This window comes from Mytilus galloprovincialis, chromosome 10 (genome assembly GCF_965363235.1).
Source record: "Mytilus galloprovincialis chromosome 10, xbMytGall1.hap1.1, whole genome shotgun sequence".
NCBI classification, from domain to species: Eukaryota; Metazoa; Mollusca; class Bivalvia; order Mytilida; family Mytilidae; genus Mytilus; species Mytilus galloprovincialis.
In genome coordinates, this window is record NC_134847.1 from 50884435 (window position 1) to 50907759 (window position 23325).

At 32.4% G+C, this 23325-nt stretch overlaps 2 protein-coding genes across 6 annotated transcripts in view; one reads left to right on the forward strand and one right to left on the reverse strand.

Moving 5' to 3' along the window:
- Window positions 1-2613, reverse strand: part of LOC143047759 (DNA polymerase theta-like) — a 58716-nt gene extending 56103 nt beyond the window's left edge. For both annotated transcript variants that reach the window (XM_076221000.1, XM_076220999.1), the window contains exon 1: window positions 2516-2613. The gene's annotated coding sequence lies outside the window, so the exon portion shown is untranslated. The remainder of the gene's footprint in view (window positions 1-2515) is intronic.
- Window positions 2614-2792: 179 nt separating this feature from the next.
- On the forward strand, window positions 2793-22961 carry LOC143047760 (chromatin assembly factor 1 subunit B-like). Of its 4 annotated transcripts, none has more exons than XM_076221002.1 (13): window positions 2793-2887; window positions 7894-8016; window positions 8661-8766; window positions 9218-9244; window positions 14677-14788; window positions 15279-15382; window positions 16896-16992; window positions 17580-17852; window positions 18560-18666; window positions 19577-19631; window positions 20487-20612; window positions 21712-21865; window positions 22604-22961. In XM_076221002.1, exons 2-13 carry the CDS (start codon window positions 7894-7896, stop codon window positions 22898-22900), a joined length of 1581 nt encoding a protein of 526 aa, XP_076077117.1. In that variant the 5' UTR covers window positions 2793-2887; the 3' UTR covers window positions 22901-22961. The 4 variants fall into 4 exon arrangements, with proteins under 4 accessions (XP_076077117.1, XP_076077119.1, XP_076077116.1 ...); XM_076221004.1 differs by having other exon boundaries at window positions 2823-3012; window positions 21712-21853; XM_076221001.1 differs by having other exon boundaries at window positions 2824-3012.
- The last annotated feature ends 364 nt before the right edge of the window (window positions 22962-23325 follow it).

Consider the following 23325-nt stretch of genomic DNA (forward strand, 5'->3'; position numbering starts at 1 on the left):
ATCAATAATCAGCCGATTGGATTTTTCAGCTGTACATAGCTAGATGGACAACAATAGACTTAATTTAATAAAGTCATGAAAGTGTTGATTGAATTGTTTGATGAATTGAGGTGGTTAATTGGTGTCTGTCACATGTCACATAAAGGATTTATTGACAACTTTGTGATGCACATGTTTGAAGCTTAGTTTTGTGTCTCCTCTTCATCTTTAAAGACGTCTTTTAAAGGAAAACTGTTATGAAGAAAAACCTCCTACAAATGTACATACTTAAAAAAACATAATCTTTTAACTTTGATCATGTTGATATAGATAATTGATTAGTAGACATAGTAGAGGGTACTTTAAAATCATTTTGGCAACTTACATGTTTTAAGCATAGTTTTACATCTCAAAATTTTACGATGGTCCGGCTTTACATGGTTTAGTTAGAAATACTTTCAAAAGTAAGAAAAATTTATTATTGTTTTAGTGAAAGAGGTGGTGAAAAAAATAATTGACCCAGGGGAATCACTGTCTTTAACGGAAACGCTTTCTAAGTCCCCCATGGTATATTTATGTGCAAATAAAAAGGCCAAACTGACAGCATATTCAAGTGAAAATATTGAAAAACAAAATATGCAATAAATTGCACTGATCCACAGGCACTCGTCTCAGAAGAAAAAAAATCCTTTATATACCTTTATATAACACAAGGTCACAAGGTACTTCAAAACGCTTTCTAAGTCCCCCATGGCATATTTACATGTATGTGCAAATAAAAAGGCCAAACTGACAGCATATTCAAGTGAAAATATTGAAAAACAAAATAAGCAATAAAACGCACTGAACCACAGGCACTCATCTCAGAAGAAAAAAATCCTATATATATCTTTATATAACACAAGGTACTTAACTCGCGATTTAGAAAAATGTCAGGCGGTGACGAAATTCCGTTATATGCTAAATCTTCGCTGTCAACCTCAATAAAAATTTTTAAGTCGTAAATGTAAATTGATTTATCTTCACAATGGTGTATAACACGCTTACTTTTGCTGTCGGAATTAACCGTAGCAATCCTACCCAAGTATGTCAATCGTAACTATTTCGTCAACCAACACAAAATTGGCAATAAACGTTTCGCAGTAAATGATTAAAAATATAAAAATTGTTTCAGAAATAACTGTTAGTTTTTAGTATGAATAGAACTTATCATCCAGTTGGCAAAACTGTATAAGATACTGTGAAAAAAAATCTGACTAGTGTTATTTGTGGTATGTCTAATAAGTTACAAATTTTCCCATGAATTCAATGTCATTCAGACTCTCTCTTGACTTTACGTATGGAATGAAACAAGATTAGATTACTCCGAGAATCATTTAGACTTACTCATAAATTTGACCAATCGGAACCAAGAAATATAAAGAGACGTGACACATTTATTGCCAATCCATTGTCGGTAGGCGAAATAACAACGATTAAATACTTGGGTAAGATTGGTACGGATCATTCCGACAACAAAAGTAGGCATGTTATACACCATTGTGAAAATAAATCAATTTAGATTTACGACATAACAAGTTTAAGTGGGGTTGACAGCTATGAAATCGGCATATTACGGAATATCCTCACATTTTTCTAAATCGCAAGTTAAGTACCTTGTGTTATATAAAGGTATATAGGAGTTTTTTTTCTTCTGAGATAAGTGCCTTTGCATTGAACATAGAAAAGAATGATGTAAACCATGCCAATGGGTGCCAAAATAACTACCAGGATGCAGTATCAACCAGGTCCAGATCTGAAACGGTGCCGAATTGCAATATCCGATGCCGATTTGACCTGGTGCCGATGAAACTAGAATAATTTCCACATTTTGGTGATGTAAACACAGTCATAATTTGGTCATTTAGTTTAGTTTAAACATATTTTATTGTCCAAAAAACATTGACAATAGGATTAGACACAAGTTTTGCAACTTAGAACGTCTTCTCCATTACATACAAATAATAAATAACCGAACAAAAATGAAATACATTATAATAACATCATAAACAATATTAATATGAAGACATGAAATTAACGAGAATTTAAACGACATGGCTCATCTATTTCTAAAAGTCGAGTTGACCGTAAATTTTATGATAGACCTACCTGGTAGGTTGTATTATCTTGGAATAAATATTCCCTCAAAAGGTAAGTTTTTACTGTATTTTAAACAAATAAGTTAAATTGTTGTTGTCAACTGATGAATTATGTACTAAAATCAAATTGATGATCCATGTCTTGGGAAAAAATGAACAATTTCATTCGAAGTCAACAAAAAGTAATAACATTGTTATTGGTATATATTTAACCATAATGTCTATAAACTATGAAAAGCGATTGGTCTCTTTAATATAATTCTGCACTTTTATAAAAATTAGCCTGGTCATTTACCATACATTATATAAAAAAAACAAATATAAGTGTGATTTTTCTTTAAAAGTATTAAATTCATGTAGAATTAAGGAACATTAGATATTTTCAATTTTTCACTAACAGTAGTTTTGTAGCCTGAAAAACTTTGTTGACTTGAAAAGTCTTTCGAAATTTCCGCTTTCATCAACGTCAAATTTGTGCTTGGTTTCTAAACTCCGGCTCAAGTACGGACAAGCAATTCCGGAATTTCATATAGCAAGATAGCGTTACTATTTTCATGTTTTTGGCAATCTATTACCACTGACCAACGCAATTTCCAACCTGTACTAGATTACTAAATTTAATTTAGATTTAGCCATTTTAATCTAATACCGATATTAATGCTGTTAATTTTTATTGGAATCGGATATTAAGCGCTAAACTGATTAAGACTAAACTACCGCCAAATTTATAAAGCTGTGTACCACAAAGAAGTAAATAAAAACACAAGAAGGTGCCTTTACAGAGACCAAAGCAATATTTCAATACAAAGAACACCAATAATTAACTTAATTATTGAGAACAAAATGTTAAAACTCTGAAAGAGCTATAAAATATTGAAAGATCTAATATTATACAGTAAGTAACCCCAAGTCAAAAAAAAATTGTGCCAAATTGTGGTTTCTTCAAAAAGTATTGTTTAAAATTTGATATGCTGCCAAAAGAACCATTCATAAGGGGAGGAATGCCCTTTACCTGAGGTGTCAAACTGTCAACTTCGCCTACTGTTAGCGTAAAAAATGACAAAATGGTTGATATTTTACCGTGTTATGTGTCAAAATATCCTTACAGTGCATGTCGTGATTAGTAAGTGACATCTGATAAAAAAGTATCGTTACTGTTGTTTCTGGAATGAATTTAGCTTGATTAGTCAAAGTCAGTGGATTTTTTTTATCATCTAAAAGAAAGTACATTTTATTGTCATGCACCATGTCATGCACCAAATATTACTGTTATTGACATTAATAATGTCATTTGGCAAGAATTTGTACGGTTATTATTCATGAAGGTACATAACATACCTCAATTATGACCCTCATTCATGGTAGAAGTTCCAGTTTGGGTCTATACCATTAATTGAAATGGTACACATTTGCTTCATCTGCATCTTTATTTCTATCAGGATGTTTCCTAAAGCTTCTTGACGTCTTAATATTTAGATAAAATAAATGTAATATCTGTAGAGGCTATCTTTATTGTTTACTGTGACAATTTCCTGCAAGGTCACCTTGGCCGAGTTCACTTAAAACTCTTGAGTTAACATTACTTACTCGGGTTTCATCAATACGATTTTACTTGAACCATTCGAGTTAACTCCTTGTACTCTGGTTCCAACCCTCATCGAGCCAGGGTTAAACTTGAGAAACTCTTGAATGACGTCAAACCAATGAGATATTTTATTTTTTTCTGCTTGGTCAGGGCCTTACCCTAAAGTTACTTAGAGATGTTCCGAATATCATCTTGGGTGCATTCACGTAATAATCTATTAACTCTGAAGTAGATTGTAGAGTTTTAGGTGAACTAGGCCAATGATGAAGCCTTTATTTCCGTTGGACTTTGACAGAAATTTCCTTCCCAATTTTGCAATGAAACCTTCATTGTCATTGACCTCAGGCATGGCTGGAACATATATATTGAACTGTCCCTACCTAATTAAGTCTCCCAAACAAAGTTTGGAGACTTATTGTTTTTGCTCAGTTCTTATTATGTCACCCGATCGACAATGTCGGGTGACATATTGCTTTTCCTCTGTTTCTTTTTCCCTATTATTATTATTATTTTTCTTCCACCTAATTTTGTCCGCTCGCTTTCTCAGAGCCAAAGGAACCAATCTGAATGATGGTGCACTATAACAAGGAACCCTGACTTTCCTGTTGCTTTTTAATAATGGCACTAAAAAAATGGCTGCCATCACCATGGAAACGGAAAAATGGTGAAAAAATATAACTTTGGAGTTAGGTGAATTGTTTGAGAATGCTTAACCTAAAAATCTTTAGATTTTAATACAATGTAGGTGCCCACTATATACTGCTTTGGGATGATTTTGGCAATCATTGGAACTGCTATGTTGCCATGGATACTACACCAAAAATTTCCAAAATATGGAAATGCTCCAAATTTTATAAAACTTCACAGTAACGATGAGCAACATTGGTTTATGTGGAATTTGGCGTTGGAATTTCGAAAATGTCTGCCGTTACCATGGAAACAATGCAAAACAGGTCAAAATGCTCCAAAAACTTCAGGATTTGGTGAATAATTTTGGTATGCCTTAATTTAGAATCATCTAATTTTCATACAATATAAATTTCAACTATATACAGGTTTTGAATGATTTTGACAATCATTGGAACTTCAATGTTACCATGGATACAGCAGCAAAAATTTCAAAAAATTCAAAATGCTTTAATCTTAATGAAACTTCACAATAATGTTGACTGTCATGTGTTGAAGCAGAATTTGAAGTTGGAATTTCCAAAATGGCTGCCGTTGCCATGGGAACATAAAAAAATTCAAAATTTTCAAAATGCTTCAAATGATCTGTAAATTTGTAGAAAGATGCATAACCATGCATATATGTGCATTCACTGTTTAAAAAATCTGAAATGTATGCCGCTTAGTGGCAATGGGGGGAAGGGTGACATCCGCTATTGCTTGCAATGGCAAATCTAGTTATTTTTATTATTCTTCTTCTTCTTCCGCCGCTTTAAAAAATGAACTTGTCCGCAGCGTTTCTCCAAAACCGCTTGTCAGATTGACTTAGGATTTCATAAAATGGTAGACTAATATGTCTAGGTGAGCCATCAATCTTTCGTTTGTGCATTGGGGTCTATTAAGGGGTGTTTTGGGGGGTAGAAAGCAGGGAGGGTTTTACTATAGAACCCTATGGGATTTTATTTTCAAAATTTTTTAAATGAATATAACTTGAAAACTATAAGTGACAGATACATGCAGTCTTCAGAAATGATTATAGGACAATAAAATAAATCACATGAAATATAGGGGGATGCCCTGGGGGGTCATCCCCACCCCCTTCAATTTGAGAATGTGCTATTATCTTGTAAACGGTCCAGATCCCCACCCCTAAACCATATATATTCTTGTAGGGGACAATAAAACAAATCAAATGAAATAAAAGGGAAGTCCCTAGGGGTCACCCCACCCCCTCTTGTTGGAAAACTTGTAAACGGTCCAGATCCCCACCCCTAAACCATATATATTCTTGTAGGGGACAATAAAACAAATCAAATGAAAAAAAAGGGGAGTCCCTAGGGGGTCACCCCACCCCCTCTTGTTTGAAAACTTGTAAACGGTCCAGATCCCCACCCCTTAACCATATATATTCTTGTATGGGACAATGAAACAAATCACATGTAATTAGATGGAAGTTCCTGGGGGTCACCCCACCCCGTTCAATTTGAGAATGTACTTTTATCTTGTAAACAGTCCAGATCCCCACCCCTAAACCATATATATTCTTGTAGGGGACAATAAAACAAATGAAATGAAATAAATGGGAAGTCCCGAGGGGGTCACCCCACCCCCTCTTGTTTGAAAACTTGTAAACGGTCCAGATCCCCACCCCTAAACCATATATATTCTTGTAGGGGACAATAAAACAAATCAAATGAAATAAAAGGGAAGTCCCTAGGGGGTCACCCCAACCCCTCTTGTTTGAAAACTTGAAAACGGTCCAGATCCCCACCCCTAAACCATATATATTCTTGTATGGGACAATAAAACGAATCACATAAAATTAGATGGAAGTTCCTGGGGGTCACCCCCAACCTGTTCAATTTGAGAATGTACTATTATCTTGTAAACGGTCCAGATCCCCACCCCTAAACCATATATTTTCTTGTAGGGGACAATAAAACAAATCAAATGAAATGTAGGTAAAGTCCCTGGGGGTCACCACCACCCCCTCCTGTTTGAAAACTTGTAAATGGTGGAGATCCCTACTCATAAGCCATATATATTCTTGTATGGGACAAAAAATCAAATCAAATGAACATGGGACCATATGAATGGGGAGTTATCAGAGCTTTGTTTGGGAGACTTCGTAACAGCATCCTGTTACAATTACTTCTTGTTGTAGCTGAGTTTCACCTGTGGGTCATAGTAAGGCCAAAATAAATAAATAGTGTGTTTCCTATTTCACCCCTAAAAAAAATTAGGTAGGGTAGGTAGGTAAAACATTTTATTTTATGAAAACTTTTTATTTTTTTCTATCGATGACAGCAGAAAAAGGTTCCAAATGAAATCATTTGATGAGCCTGCATGCTTCTTTGATAATAGTACTAAATCTACAGCTTTTTTAATTTTCTATTTTCTGTCACACAGGGTATACATGTGGAAACAGATTCCTACCCCTTTTTTTAGTAGTAAAAACACTGAAAATTGATGCTAAGCAGCAACTTCTTATGATTGTTCGAGGGGTAGTACTCTTGCACCCACTTTATTTAATAAACATATGTGTTTTGATGTTTGACTTGTTGACAGAATTTAATCTTGATGAGTGGGGTTCTGACAATATTGTTAAAATTTCAGGTTTTGAGAAAAGTGAGAATCTTTCTTATTAAATTTATGGAAAAAAAATGTAGATATTTTAATAGGACATGATTTTTTTCCTTCTCTTTCTTCTTCTTTTCCTTATAAACTGTTGTGGGACCAGCCTGAGAAAATTAAAAAGAATAAAAAATAGACATGGTGCAGGGGCAGATTCATTTATAAATGAACATGAATCATACACCATGTCTGCCTACTGGAGAAAGCTTTCTATTTCTTTTTACACATTGTCTGCCCCTTGTCGTCAATTTTTAGTATTTCCTGTCTATTTGTATTACTTTACTAACGTATTTGATGTTGACACGACTATTTCTTTGTTTTCTAGCAGTGTGCAGTTTATTTTGAAAAATCCTAGGATTTTTACCGAGTCACTGTGGATTTTAACAGTAAATTGAACTCATTTTACTCTTAAATATTTTGCAACCATGTGATTACATTTTGCATATTTGACAGCCAATATGCTGCACGGTTGTTCAAAGCGATGCTTGTTTATTTAAAATCTAGGTTCTTGAAACGCTTGACTTATCCGTATTGGTCATTGCTATCAAACGTTTTGAAGATAGTTTTCTAAACGAAGAGTCGGATCTGGAAAGAACGAAAAATCCGGATTTTTGATATTTTTTTATTTTTGTCAATAAAATGTTTAGGGTCGGCGGCAGAAACGGAGGTAGGGTCGGGAAACCGGAAACACACTATTTATTTATTTTGGCCTAAATAAAGATACGTTAAGGAAACTTACATGTGTTAAAAACGTAATCGCTATTATCCTAATAATTTCTGATAATATCAATAAAAGGAGCAATGAAAACATATTTTATATAACATGTATAGAATTAGTATTCTTTGTAGAAAAATGAATTAAATAAAACAAGTTGAAATGTTGTATTTCAGATGAAAGTAACAACTCCAGAAATATCTTGGCATGAAAGAGATCCAATATATAGTGTAGATTTCCAACCTGGTAATAGAAAAGTCAAAAGAATTGCTACAACTGGTGTCGACAAATTTATTCGTGTAAGTACAAGAAAATGATAAGATATTGTTTTTCTCTTTGCCATCATTCTGATTTCACCTCAAATATTGTATCTATGGCTATTACAGTAGAATGCATTGAGTGTGTAGGTAAAGATGATAAATTTCACTTTGGTTAGCTTGTTTGCTAGCTGAACCGTGAAGACATCATTAGGTTAGGTAAACTACCCTCCTTTAAGAATAGACTAGTTCGACAGATAATCTATCTGTTGGTAGGACTAGACTTCTCTGAAAGGAGGGTAGTATATCTTACCTAATAATGACTTCATGGTTCAGCTAACAAGCAAGTTAACCAAAGATTATACCTTTACCTACACACTCAATGGATTCTGCTGAAACAGTTTTTAAATGCAGATCTAGATAACTTAGAATTTTGAAAACGTTATGATGTTGTTTTCATTTCTACCAAACATGTGTTAAATACATACTGACTTTAATTCAGAACTGGAAACTTTGTAGACATGCAATTTTGTCTGTGATAAGTTATAGTGCTTGTGTGTGTTTGTGCTTGGTCAGACACCTACTCCCAGTTTTCGACAACTTTAAATTGTGATTATGCTTAGTGAGGCAACACATGCATTTTGGTTACATATGTAACTGCATCTTCATTTGATTTTTTTAAACAGATATGGGAAATCAAAGTTGGTGGTGATGGTAAAGGAACAGTTGAATTTATATCTAACTTGAAAAGACACACAAAATCTGTCAATGTCTGCAGATTTTCCCCGGATGGTAAGACTTATATAAATACATCTTTTCTAGTTATTTTTCATCCTTTTATGAGAAATATTAAGTCAGAATTATGTATCATATTACAACAAATTGTACCTAGCATTTATATTTATAAGTTATATGAAACAAAGCAGAGTTATATCTTGAATGCCAAAGAATGTGGTATTATTCGAATACTGTTATACAAATGATGTAGACTGTTAAGGTTTGCAGTTTTTCAAACATGTTCAGTTCATAGATGTTTACCTATCTGAAGGCACTATTCTCCAATTTCTTTTAGAGTCTCCATCCTGAAATTTGTACGAAAGGAGTTATATTATATTCCAGCATCTAACTTGTATATCTTCAATTGCTTTCAAGTCTTTCACCAATGTCATGAATATTTAAATATTCCTATACTATATACTTAATAAATATGCTAATTAGATACTATTAACTTGTTCTGTTACAGGAGAAGTGCTGGCCACAGCAGGAGATGGTAGGTAGATTTTAATAGTACTTACATGTATATTCTACTGTTATTAGTAGTAAAGGTTGTACATTTGATTGAGAAAAAAGTAAACAAAATATGCTAATCCTCATACATGTATATGTATTGTTTCATAATTGTTCCTTTGAAATAAACCACAAAAAGTTATTTGAAAAATTAGGATTTTTTATTGATTTTGAAACTAGATTTTACGTTGTCGTAGAAAAACTGAAATATTGTCATCACTGAGCAGCCTGTATTTTAAATTTCAATTTAACGTAGAGTTGACTTCTCATTTTGGAAGTTCGAGTCAACATCAAAGCAGATTTGGCAGAAAATTTGAATAAATATGAATCCTGGGACATTTTCTCATGTATTTATGTCAGTGTACTAGCCAGGATTTGAAAAGGGCAGGTTGCTAGTCAGAAAAAGGGCAATTTTGTGCATGAATGTCATTGAAAAAAGGGCAATTTTACATGTAAATTTATTTTAGCGTCATAATTAATTAGCACATAATTTTTATCTCGCATTATTGAAACATCAAGTTTCAGTTAAAATGGAGTTATGAAATTTATGTCTTTTGGCACACTTTTTTTTATACTGTGGATTCATTTTTATTCGTGGTATACCAATTTTCGTGGATTTCGTGGGTAACAGCGAACCACGAATTTAAGAATTCAACGAAGAATAATCCCGAGGAATGTGTATTGAGTCGGATGTTTATTTCCGGTTATGTTATGCAGTTCAAGTAAATTGTTGACTAGCGATAAACATTGTAACATAACACGTGTTTTTTTTATTGAAAGAAAATACAAGTATTTTAATTAAATCTATAATAAATATATCTAATATCAGTGATAATTTACTTTTTAAAATTGATTAAAACTGTTCATGGAAAATAACTGCAAGTTGTTAATTACCGTGTCATAGTTTGGTTTACCAGTGATTAAACATCAATAGGATTAAGTACGGGGATATTGCCCGTAGGCAATATTGATTATGACATGAACATTTATTTTCACACCTTATACTTATATCACTGTTTATTATATCGGGATTAGGGAAATGAGCTTTCAATCATAAAGTTTTGAATGCCTTATAGAATTCAGACAAGAATGTATAAATTGTAAAACAAACAAATAATTAGTTGTCTCTGTCCATTATTGTAATCGAAGTTATCAATGAACACTTTAGCCTAGAATGACCAAGCGAGCTTTTTCAATGAATTTCTTCTTTTTTGTTTTGTTTTATTATTGATCAAACCAAGGAGGTTAAATGATCTCCTAAATCAAAAAGAAATCCACGAATTACGTATCTATTTTTTGTTGTTGTAATCTGCGATCCACGAATTTATGTATACCACGAAACGTCTTTTTTTCTCTATCCACGAAAATTGATACCCACGAAAATAAATGAATCCACAGTAGTTGACTTCATAAGTCTATGGTCATGATGCCGATACCCTCTTTGGGAAACATTTGTCTTATAATTTACATTAAGGATGTACTTAGGTGAGGTTAGGTGAAAATTGATAAATCAAGAAATTAAAATTGATACTATAAGCCGGTAGAGCATTCGTTAAGGATAAAAGTCTTATATGAAAAAATAAATGGGTGTTATGGGGCAAAATATTCTACCTTGTATTGTATGGTAAAACACCAAGGAGTTTGAACATTTGACACGAATTCCAAATCCTCACCTAAGTACATCCTTAAGCTTTCTTGTAGTTGATGTCACCATATATATTATAGGTTGCACTTTGTAAATACAGCTGTTTCTCAAAACACGCCTCTTTTGGGGAGTAATTGAATATTCATAGAAAATTAATTTTGTTTACATACTGGTTCCCAGTTATGCTCTCTGTGTTCCATATCGCAGAGACAGAACTTGGGAATGTTACCAGTAAATAAACAAGTGCATATTGTTTACATTGAAATCTGTGGTAACCTTTCATTCGAGGTAGGAGTAGTTAAGAAAATTAGTGTAAGTTTAAACTCTGAGAAGTTCAGGGCATATAAACGTTGAAAATATGCAGCCCTATATTTTGACCTTTGAAAAAAATTGTGGTGCATATGAACTTTCAATTCTAGGATAAGATTTTTTTCAAAACTTCATAGTAAAAGTGGTACAGTTTTAGCCGTAAAAGGAGTTCCTATGGGAAATTGCATTGTCAATATTTACAGAAATGCAACCTATATAGGGTGAAAAAGGGGAACATTCAGAATTTAACAAAATTTGGTTTATTTCACAGATTTTAAAGACATTAACTCAAATAAGAAGTTTTATAAATATTTAATGAAGATTAATAGAATCCTGGGCCTTAAATATGATGACTCAGCATAAATTCAAAGTTTGCATAGTTTACTTAAAGGCCTGGATACAAAATTAAATCATAATATTTTTATATTTGTAAGTTAAATTGTTAAGACGTGCTTATATTTACTCTTCACAGTCATTGAAACTCATAGATCCTTCCTGAATATTATTTATGGGGTATTTGTGTCCTTTCGATAACCCAAAAGTAAGCCGCAACACCTAAATCTGCTTTTTTGTCACCACGGCATAATAAATACAAGCTAGAAAAACAAAAATATCTCAAGAAAACTTACAATAGTGTGTTCTATCCTGAATATGTACTAAATATTCCAGATTGCTAGAAACAGCAAAATGATTTAGGAAATTTGAGGCCCCAGGGGCAAAAAACATAGGAAATTGCCTACCCCTTGAGTCATAAAACAAATAATTTAACTTGTAAATGCTATGATTTTATGATTTTAAAGTTCTTGATATAGAAAACAATAACTATGCTTGGCAGTTATGCAAAAATCAGATGTTAGCAGTCATCTCTACAACATTTTAAGTGAATTTATATCTCAGACTGGTATCTGCATACATACAACTATTGCAAATATGGCTTTGTTTGAACACTTCTAGTATATATAGTAGCTAAATTGTGTCAGATATATGGTTACAGATGATACTGTTGTGACAAGAATTCTAAATTGACCATTTGAGGCAGAAAATGTGTTCTTTAATTGACAAATAGGCATACAGTAAGATGTGGACTGGAGATAGAGGCTGGATTGGATACTTTATATAATCTTGAATGTTGTAATGATTGACTGCTAAACATTACATTTATGATATTCTGATATGCTTTCAATATGTTATCAAAACAGTTTTACCAGGTTCTAGGCATTTTTTTATCAGAAAATATGCAAATAGGGTAAGCTGGCAATAATTAAAGTCTTGTTTTCAAATTCTTTAAAAAATTGAAACAGGGGAGGGGGTATAAAATGTATAGTAAAGAAAAACTTAGAGTATACACAGTGATTTCTTTAAGACTTTAATTCTGATAAATGAGTATTAATGTGAGAAAAACTGATTTTAGAGAGTTTTCTATTTGAATAAATGTCTGTATAGGTTGCACTTTGTAAATACAGCTGTTTCTGAAAACACGCCTCTTTTGGGGAGTAATTGAATATTCATAGAAAATTAATTTTGTTTACATACTGGTTCCCAGTTATGCTCTCTGTGTTCCATATCGCAGAGACAGAACTTGGGAATGTTTCCAGTAAATAAACAAGTGCATATTGTTTACATTGAAATCTGTGGTAACCTTTCATTCGAGGTAGGAGTAGTTAAGAAAATTAGTGTAAGTTTAAACTCTGAGAAGTTCAGGGCATATAAACATTGAAAATATGCCGCACAGCCCTATATTTTGACCTTTGAAAAAAATTGTGGTGCATATGAACTTTCAATTTTAGGATAAGATTTTTTTCTAAACTTCATAGTAAAAGTGGGACAGTTTTAGCCATAAAAGGAGTTCCTATGGGAAATTGCATTGTCAATATTTACAGAAATGCAACTTGGGCCAAAAAAAAAAATAGGTGTGTTTCCTGTTGCATGCCCCAAAAAATTAGGGTCGGTAGGTAGGTATTTTTTTTTTTTTTTTTTTTTTTATTTTTATTTTTTTTTTTTTTTACTGGCCTGCTTCGGTTGTTTTTTGTGTATTTTTATAATCAGTTTGTTATTCTTTCAGGTTATTTTCATCAGTTCATTGTATAAAGTATACAAGATATGAATAGTCCATGTTCAAAAGTTGCAGAAGACTTGGCCAGGACTTCCAGCTTATAAAATTTTCAAACTTTTCAGAACTGATATGCCATCTGTATGGGTCAGGCTATAGTCTTACACAGAAAGCCCATCAAAGTCTGTCTCAGCAAAGACCTGTTTTATAATCAGTTTCTTTCAGACAATTTAGTTCACAGAACTGATGCCAGCTTTTCTACAAATACCAAATATTAATATTACACAGTAAATTCATTGTTCTTTAATCCAAAGTCATGATACTGATTGAATATATCAATAAAGGTGGTAGAATTAGAAAATGGGGCTATTATACTTTTTTTCTCGTTCCTGTGTGGACACTCATCGATTGTTATTGATAACACACTTTGACTGATGGCCATAGCAGAAGCCATGCCGTTGTTTGACTTCAATCTGTATCACACAAATGCTTACTGTATTAAAATTTTATTTGAAATCAAACGTTTAAAAGATGCCATTCAAAGGCTATACTAAACAAAAACCGTTTCCGGAAAAAAACGAAAAAAATCCGGATTTTTTTTTTTTTTTTTTTTTTTTCCGGGGAAAAAAAGTTAGGGTCGGCGCCAAAAAATTAGGGTCGGTCGGGCGACCGGAAACACACCTATTTTTTTTTTTTTTGGCCTTATAGCCATGGCTGTCTTTACCATGCTGTCACCATACCAGTATGACCATTAACAGGTTTCAATATTGTGAATTCTTCATTGCACTTGATAGATAAATTAAATTAATGGAAGTAAAGATGCAAAATACAATTTTCAAAATAATTATTTTGGAAGTAAAGATGCAAAATACAATTTTCAAAATAATTATTTTGGAAGTGTATTCAAGTGAAAATAATTTAAATTAATATTCTAATATGGATTTGCATTCAATTTTTCTATATTCAATCTTTTTACGAAAAGAAACATAAAGTTAGGTAATATATATATTGTGAACAGGTGATAAATAAGGGGAAGTAATCAAATTGTTTGTCAAACTTTTTTGAAAATCACAAACTATTTATGACTTAAAGCTAAGGTAATTGGTGTTAATTAACAATGTGTTTGACACCAAAGCCATCAGGTAAAGCCATACACATAATTTGACAGCTTGCACAGGTAGCTGAATTTCTTGTTCATGGAACAATTACGATTTTACCGGTATTTTAAGGCAGAAAAATGCTGATTTTTCGGTATTAAAAACGGCAGAGAGCCTGAGGAATGACAGAAAAAAGGCACAGGCGTCAATAAAAAACATCAGGTCTGGGCCCTGTTCAAACTTTGTAGCTAGAACACTGTATGTTGATACTTCAATAATGCTAATTAAAATATTATTTGTTCATTATTTTTCAGACAGTGTAATTGTGTTTTGGAAGTTAAGCGACGTCCCTGTGCCACAAAATAATATTTTTAATGAAGATGAAGAAGATAACAAAGAAAATTGGACACCATTTAAAATGTTAAGGTATTAATAAATTATAAGACAAATAAGGGCTGTCTCCTGTCCTCTGACTAACCTTAAATTGATCACCACTCTAAGATTTGTTGACCTTTCAAAAATTATTTAAGAAATAGTGGTGTGTTGTAGAAATGATTGAGTAGGCAACAAATCCTATTTCTGTTGGATTATTCAGACAAGTTTGTAATAAGATGGACTTAAATCAAGTGAACGTTGTCAGAATATTAAAAATAAAATATTTTATATGGTGCACATGTGAATACTGAATGTTTTGTGTTAATCAAAATCAAAATAAATTATGTGACTTTTCTTCATTTTGTCATACCCCAAAAAAACCTTGACGAAACCCTTTATTTGAGTCTAGAGGCAAAAATATAAAAAGAAAAAATTTCTCAATGTTTATATAGTTTACATATAATTAAATACTTCCACTCTTAGCAGATTATCTAGCATATCTGTCAGAAAATTGAAGCTATGTCTATGTTTTATATTTCAGAGGTCACTTAGAGGATGTTTATGATTTGTGCTGGTCAGCCGATGGAAAAAGAATGATCTCTGGTTCTGTTGATAATACAGCTATAGTGTGGGACATAGTTAAAGGTTAGTAGACATACAAAACTAAGGGCTATTCCATTTAAATGTATTTGGGAGCGTAGGAAATGACTTTCGAAATATCCTTACAACCAAGAACCTTGTTTTAGATAATTCTGCAAATTTTTCTAAAAGCACATTGGAGAAGAACAAACTTATTTCAGAGAGATGAATGGCAATGGTCTAAAGCTACTGTTGTCTTATACCCACTGTTTATTAAGATGATGTGTTTGCAAAGACCTGAATACACTTGTTCTTTCCAAAAAAAATCTTTTTTCTTATAATCCTTCCATGTCTCCAATTTTTTATACGACCGAAAAATTAAAAAAATTTTGGTTGTATATTGGTATCATGTCGTCATCAGCGTGGCCCGAAGACGGATTGTTTCTGGATAATAACTTTTGAATAAGTGAAAGGAAATCAATAAAATTTTAACACAATGTTTAAAACCACAAAAGGAAGCTTTGGATTGATTTTGCGGGTTATGGTCCCAAAGGTTAAGGAATTAGGGGCCCAAAGGGGCCAAAAACAGCATTTATCTAGTTTCAGGAAAAAAAGTTGTTTATTAGTATTTCAATTGTTCTGAAATTGTACCATAATGTTTAATACCATAAGTAGAAGGTTTGGATTTATTTAATGGGGTTATTGGGCAAACAGTCTAGGAATTAAGGGCCAAAAAGGGGCCAAAACAAGCATTTTCTAGTTTCAAGACAATAACTTGTGTTTAAGTGTATGGATCTCTATAAATGTTTACAAGAAGGTTCAATACCACTAAAGGAAAGATGAGATTGATTTTGGGGGTTGTGGTCCCAATAGTTTATGAATTAGGGGCCAAAAAGGGGGCCCAAAATAATCATTTTTGTAGTTTTCAAACAATAACTTATGTTTAAGTGTATGAATCTCTCTGAAATTACACCACAAGTTTCCATACCATGAAGGGATGGTTAGTATTGATTATTGACGGGGGATTATGGCTCAAAATGTTTGGGAATTAGGGGCAAAAAAGGGGAAAAGCTAGATATTTCTGGTCAATGGACAATTTAGACAATTTATAAGCAGTGTAAGGGAGGTAATTCTAAAACATTTAACATACAATGTTGGATATGTTCGGATTTACCTCCCTTACACTAACTACTTGTATATTATGTATAAAGAAATGTCAGGCTTTGGACTAATTGCCAAAAAAAGGATGGTGGTAGTTTTCAATATTTTTTTTCAAATTTCTTAAATTCCAAATTTTTGAAAAGTTGAAAGAAGAAATCCTTAATTGCACTATATTGCACAATAATTTTGTAAGATCTTGACATTTGTTTTGTGTCAGAAACTCATATTATGTTAAAAAAAAATGATCGCAATCCAAATTCAGAGCTGTATCAAGCTTGAATGTTGTGTCCATACTTGCCCCAACTGTTCAGGGTTCTGCAGTCGTATAAAGCTGCACCCTGTGGAGCACCTTGTTACATTCAAATATTGTTTTCCTTGAAGGCTTTAAATATATATGTTTTATATGTTTTACTTTCAGGTGAAAAGATGGCATTGTTTAATGATCATAAAAGTTTTGTACAAGGAGTAGCATTTGATCCTTCAAATGAATTTGTCGCTACACTAAGTACAGATAGGTAAGGTAAAAGTAAAGAAATCATGTTGAATTAAATTTAGAATGGAAATAGGGAATGTGTCAAAGAGACAACAACCCAACCAAAGCAGAAAACAGCCAAAGGCCACCACTCAAACACCTTAGATCTGTCAGTTTTTATTGGATTATTTTTAAAAAAAAAATTATCATACAAGTTGGGTTTAATGTCTCCAATCAACACTATCCCAAGGGGCTGATCCAGGATTTTTGAAAGGGAGGCGTCATTCCTTATAATGGATTATATACAGTAAAAAATTATATAAATAGTGAAAAACATAATATGATAAAATAATAACATGAGATTACTTCAACAGTAAACATGATTACACATTAGAATTTTAACAAAGTTGATTTGTACCGTTAGAAATGAAGTTGACAAAATGCGGGTAAAACATTTAATCAGTAAAAACTCTTCAATTTAGAAGTACATGCAATAACAGGTGGACAGGAGACCACTCTGTAATTGAGAACTACAACCAAAAAAGTGTTGTGAATTGTAATTTTTCCTGTGAAATAGATAAGATATACACTAAAAGCAGCTTCATGGTTAATCTTTTCCATTTTTTCCAGGTCTTTGAGAATTTTTAATCTTAGTAATGATAAGTGTTTACATACGGTTTCAAAGATGTCGTTACCTCAACCAGCAACACAGTCCTCAGACAGCCCATCAGAAATTAAGCCAAAGTCTTTCAAAATGTTCCACGATGATACAATGAGATCATTCTTTCGTCGTTTGACTTTTACACAAGATGGAGAAATTCTGATTGTTCCAGCTGGATGCATTGAATGTGGTGACAAATTGATTAATTCTACATATATGTTTTCACGACAATTGCTTACCAAGTAAGTATTCCTTATTCCTATTATAGACATTTAATAGGAATTCTATATGTTGTATGTTCACAAAACTTCTTTTTTGATAAGGTAATAATCAAAAGTTTTATTATAAAAATTGTGTTTTAATTTTTATGCCCCATTTATGGCATTTATGGGCATTATGTTTTCTGGTCTGTGCATCCGTCTGTCCGTTCGTCCGTCCGTTCACGCTTCAGGTTAAAGTTTAAGGTCGAGATAGTTTTTGATGAAGTCCAATCAACTTGAAACTTAATACACATGTTCTCTATGATATGATCTTTCTAATTTTAATGCCAAATTAGAGATTTTACCCCATTTTCACGGTCCATTGAACATAGAAAATTATAGGGGGATGGGGCATTCGTGTACTGTGGACACATTCTTGTTCATACATGCTTTTCAATTTTCACAAAAATTCCAGTCACTATAATTTTACAATTTTTAATTAAACATACATATCAGTGCATTAGCATGAATAGTTTAATTATGAAATGAAGCTGGAATGATAAGATAGTGTGGAAGATAGTTAGTAAGAAGAGCTTGCTATTTTTCTAAGAAAGATAATCTCTTTAAGTTGTTCATAAAAATTCTTAGTGTTATAAATTTATATAGGACCCTCAAATTTAAAGCAGTATCACAGATTTGAGGCATTAGAAGTTAAGCATACTGAAATGAATTTATTTGTTTTCTTTCAGACCTTCTGTATATTTACCTAGTCCAAATAAAGTAACTGTATGTGTCCGGTGTTGTCCGCAGAAATTTGAGTTGAAAAAGATAAGTCGACAAGAATCTGGATCAGAAGGTATTGATATGTAAATTTTGCTACTCTTAATAACTAGTTTGAAATAGATACTGCAAATTTAGAAATTTTGCAAGGTTTTCATTTATGTGAATCAGTGAGTATGTCTGTTACTTAATTGTATTCAGGAGGTATTTTAGATATATATATAACTTGTCATCGTTAACTTTTACAAAAATCTTCTCCTCTGAAACTACTGGGCCAAATTTAAGCAAACTTGGTCACAATCATCATTGGGGTGACCCAGCCACCAACCAAGATGCCCGCCATGGCTAAGAATAGAACATAAAATGTAAATTTTGGATTATAAGTCTGAAACCAAAACATTTAGAGCAAATCTGACATGGAGTAAAATTGTTAATCATTTTAATCAAGTCAAGATCTATATCTGCCCTGAAATTTTCAGATTGGACAATTTGTTGTTGGGTTGCTGCCGCCCAATTGGTGAATTTTTAAAGAATTTTTGCCGTTTTTGGTTATTATCTTGAATACTATTATAGATAGAGTTAACTGTAAACAGAAATAATGTTCAGCAAAGTAAGATCTACAACTAAGCCAACATCACCAAAATTGTCAGTTGACCCCTTAAGGAGTTATTGCCCTTTATACTCAATTTTTGTAAATTTTTACAAAATATTTTCCTCTGTAACTAAAGAGCCAAGTTTATTATATAAAGAAAAAATTGTAAGTAGCAAGAATGTTCAGAAAGTAAATTCTACAAACATATCACCATCACCAAAACACACATATTGTCATGAATCCATCTGTGTCCTTTGTTTAATATGCACATAGACCAAGGTGAGCGCCACAGGCTCTTAAGAGCCTCTAGTTTTGTGTTAAAAAGCTTATTAAATGAATTAAAAGCATACTGAATGCTTGAAGTAATTTGGTAATTCAATGATTTTCCTTTCAGATCAGACCAACAATAATAATTTGAAGGAATGGGAGAAATATTCAACAATGTTTAGGTAATTTATACTAATTATGAGGTGTTCTTTTTCAAATCTAGGATGTTTAAAGCAATAGAAATGCAGTAATTTAAGTGAAAAAAATGCCTTTGTAAATGTAGTTCTTGCAAAATTTGAATAAGTGTCATATACAGAACAAAATCACAAGTCTTTATAAAAGAAAATATGGATGGATGTCATTGACAAAATTTAAACATTTTATTTTACAGAATTAAAGCAGAGTATAAGAATTAAGAAATGTTCAGGAAATGATTTGCAGTAAAGTGAATCTTATTGTCCAGATAAATTTTCATAGAACTAGCAGTATAAAAAGCAGCCATTTCATTGTAACAAAAATCATAAATCTACTCAGATACTCTTTTAAAACAAGTGAAGTTCTATCTTCTATTGCTTGAACTTGAATCATTTTAACATAAAAAAAAACTACTCTGGTTTACAGTGGTTAACATTTTATTAATTTGTATTAACTAACATATGGAAGTTTAGATATAGAAACAGGACAGGGTAGATCTGAGATAAGAAAAGAATATAGATGAGGTCACATGTGGTAAAATGTGAACACAAGAGTTCCATACCAAATTTTGTACCTAAACTAAGCTACTAAAGTTACAATTATATCTGGTATATACAACAGATGTTTATGGAGAAGTCAATTAAGTTGTTATGGAGCCATCTGAACCATGCCTCAGGGTGCTGGATTTCCTCACTGTGTTAAAGGCCCCTTGGTGGCCTTCGGCTGTTTTCTGCTCTTTGGTCAGGTTGTTGTCTCTTTGACATATTACCCATTTCTTTTCTCAACTTTATTGTTGCCTCATTTTCAGTTTCTGGAATTAATGCATGTTTTTTAATTGACAGTTTGCCATACAGAACAGTGTTTGCTGTAGGAACAGAAGACTCAGTATTGTTCTATGATACACAACAACAGATGCCATTTGCTCATGTGACTAATATACACTATCATCAAATAAGTGATTTAGCATGGTAAGATAGTTTAATATTCGTATCCTTGAAGCTTCTCTTTATGATTTATAGTAACTTTTCAGAATTGAATGTATAATTTGATAAATAGATTAGAACACAATTTTGACAGACATATCTTTAGAAGATGACCCATTAACATATAAACGTCTACCCATTGGTAAATTACTAACGTGAAATAACACCTCATTAATATATTTGACATTCCAAAAGAGAAACCAATACCAGCAGCACCTCTGTGTGTATTCAGAAATAATGGTAAAATTGGCGTATGGATTATAATTGCATTAATTTAAAGTCTCATTTTGAAATTTTTATAGGTATATGAATTAAACAGGATTTTTCTCAATATCGCAAAAATAAAAATCGCATTTTAGTTTAGAATGACAAAATCACAATAAAAAAATGCACACAGTAATTTCTGAATTTACAGTACCTTTATATAGGAAGAGATACAACCCCCACTCAAACAAATGGATATTTTGGGACTTATGGTTTATTTTGGGAGCTTTGCTTGCAGTCCTTCAGTATTGTTCAGAGGAAAATCCTGATATTGCCTTGTGGGTAGGCTGAGAGGTTAATTTTGCAAAATTAAAGGCAGTCCGATGAACAGCTCCTAATTTCTGAAGATGATTTGTTTACGATTTCAAGATGGACAGTTTCTCATTGTGAGTTCTACAGATGATTTGTTTACGATTTCAGGTTCCCAGATGGACAGTTTCTCATTGTAAGTTCTATAGATGATTTGTTTACCATTTCAGGTTCCCAGATGGACAGTTTCTCATTGTAAGTTCTACAGATGATTTGTTTACGATTTCAGGTCCCCAGATGGACAGTTTCTCATTGTGAGTTCTACAGATGATTTGTTTACCATTTCAGGTCCCCAGATGGACAGTTTCTCATTGTGAGTTCTACAGATGATTTGTTTACCATTTCAGGTCCCCAGATGGACAGTTTCTCATTGTGAGTTATACAGATGATTTGTTTACCATTTCAGGTCCCCAGATGGACAGTTTCTCATTGTGAGTTCTACAGATGATTTGCTTACCATTTCAGGTCCCCAGAATTGTGAGTTCTACAGATGATTTGTTTACCATTTCAGGTCCCAAGATGGACAGTTTCTCATTGTGAGTTCTACAGATGGATATTGTACCATAGTAACATTTGACAAAGAAGAACTTGGTGTCCCATATATTGAACCTCTTGAAGAAGTTGAGAAAACAAGTAGTCCTTCAGCATCCTCTGTAAGTTCTAAGGTAATTATTTTTTATGTTCTAAACTCAATATGTGTTTAAATGTCTATATTATTTAATGATTAAACTGAACATACAATTCTATTTAAGACAAAAGGAAAATTCAGAATTAAGAGTAACTTATGATTTTGATATTTTATACAAACTGATCCTCATCATGAACTGATGATCCAAACAATACAAATCATAGATGATACCTTTTGTCTGAAATGAAGACTATATGAAGTAGAAATATTATTATGTTGGTATGATATTAAAGTCTAGTATGACTCAAACAAAATTCTCAGTACATTAATGGAGAATATAAAAAATATCATACATGTATGCACCTGGTATCAACCTCAATCTTATTTAAAGAGTCTTAAAAAATTAGTATCTATAGACCTTTTTATTTATTCACTTATTCTCTGCATCATTTGGTAGCGGTTTTCCAGATATTTTTAGTTTAGATGTGACAGTTGATATTGCATTATTCATACACCTCATTTTGAGTCAGTCCAGGTAATTGTTTAGAGTCAAGTCCTTGATTTATAGTCCACACAAATGAGGATGAAGAATATGAAAACATATTTAAGTCTCAAGTATAGGTAGTATTTCTAAGTTCTTTAAATTCATTACAATGTTATAGAGTGAAAATTAAAGTATATAACCGCATAACATAATGTTTATTTTTAAGAAATTTATAAAACTTTTTTGTTTTGTCTTTGATAAAGTTACTGATATCTTTTTATCTCTTTTTAGAATGAGGAGCCAGTTGTCATGGATACAGACAGCGAAGATATGAAACTGGTTTTAGAAACAAGCACAGATGATGTTCAGTTGGCTGCAAGTCCTGTAACTAAGGGAACAAAAACTGACCAATCAGATAGACCAGCAAGTGAAAATGGTGACAAAAATAAATCAACAGAGGCAGACAAAAATAGTGCAAATAAGACAACCCCTGCAGCTCCATCTACAGGACTTACGATAAAATCAGCATCAGGAAACCAGAAATCTAGACGTATTCAGTTAATAACATTGTCATCAAATAAATCTTAGTAAAATCATATAGAATGTCACTTTAATGTATTTATATCAATGAAATAAAAATGTATGTATATTTTTATTATTTTTAATTTAGTACTTAATCAAATTATAATTCCATTTGATTTTTTAAGTCCAGTTCTGCTTGAGGCTTTAATTTGGGCTGAGTAATTAACAGTATCATTGTTTGTGATTGCATCTTTTCCTGAAATCAAAGGGATCTCAGTTGTTTATCTTCACTGATTACTAGCCTGTCAATCAACAGTTGAAACCCTCCTCCTGGCAATATGATTAATACTTTGATGTTAATTGATGAGGATTTCTAGGTTCTCTCTCAGTACTCCAGCTCCCTTCACCAATAACAACTGGTAACCAGATATAGGTATCTGCCTAAAGTGGTCTTAAACCCCAATGTTTATGATTGAAATCTAAGAAACTTC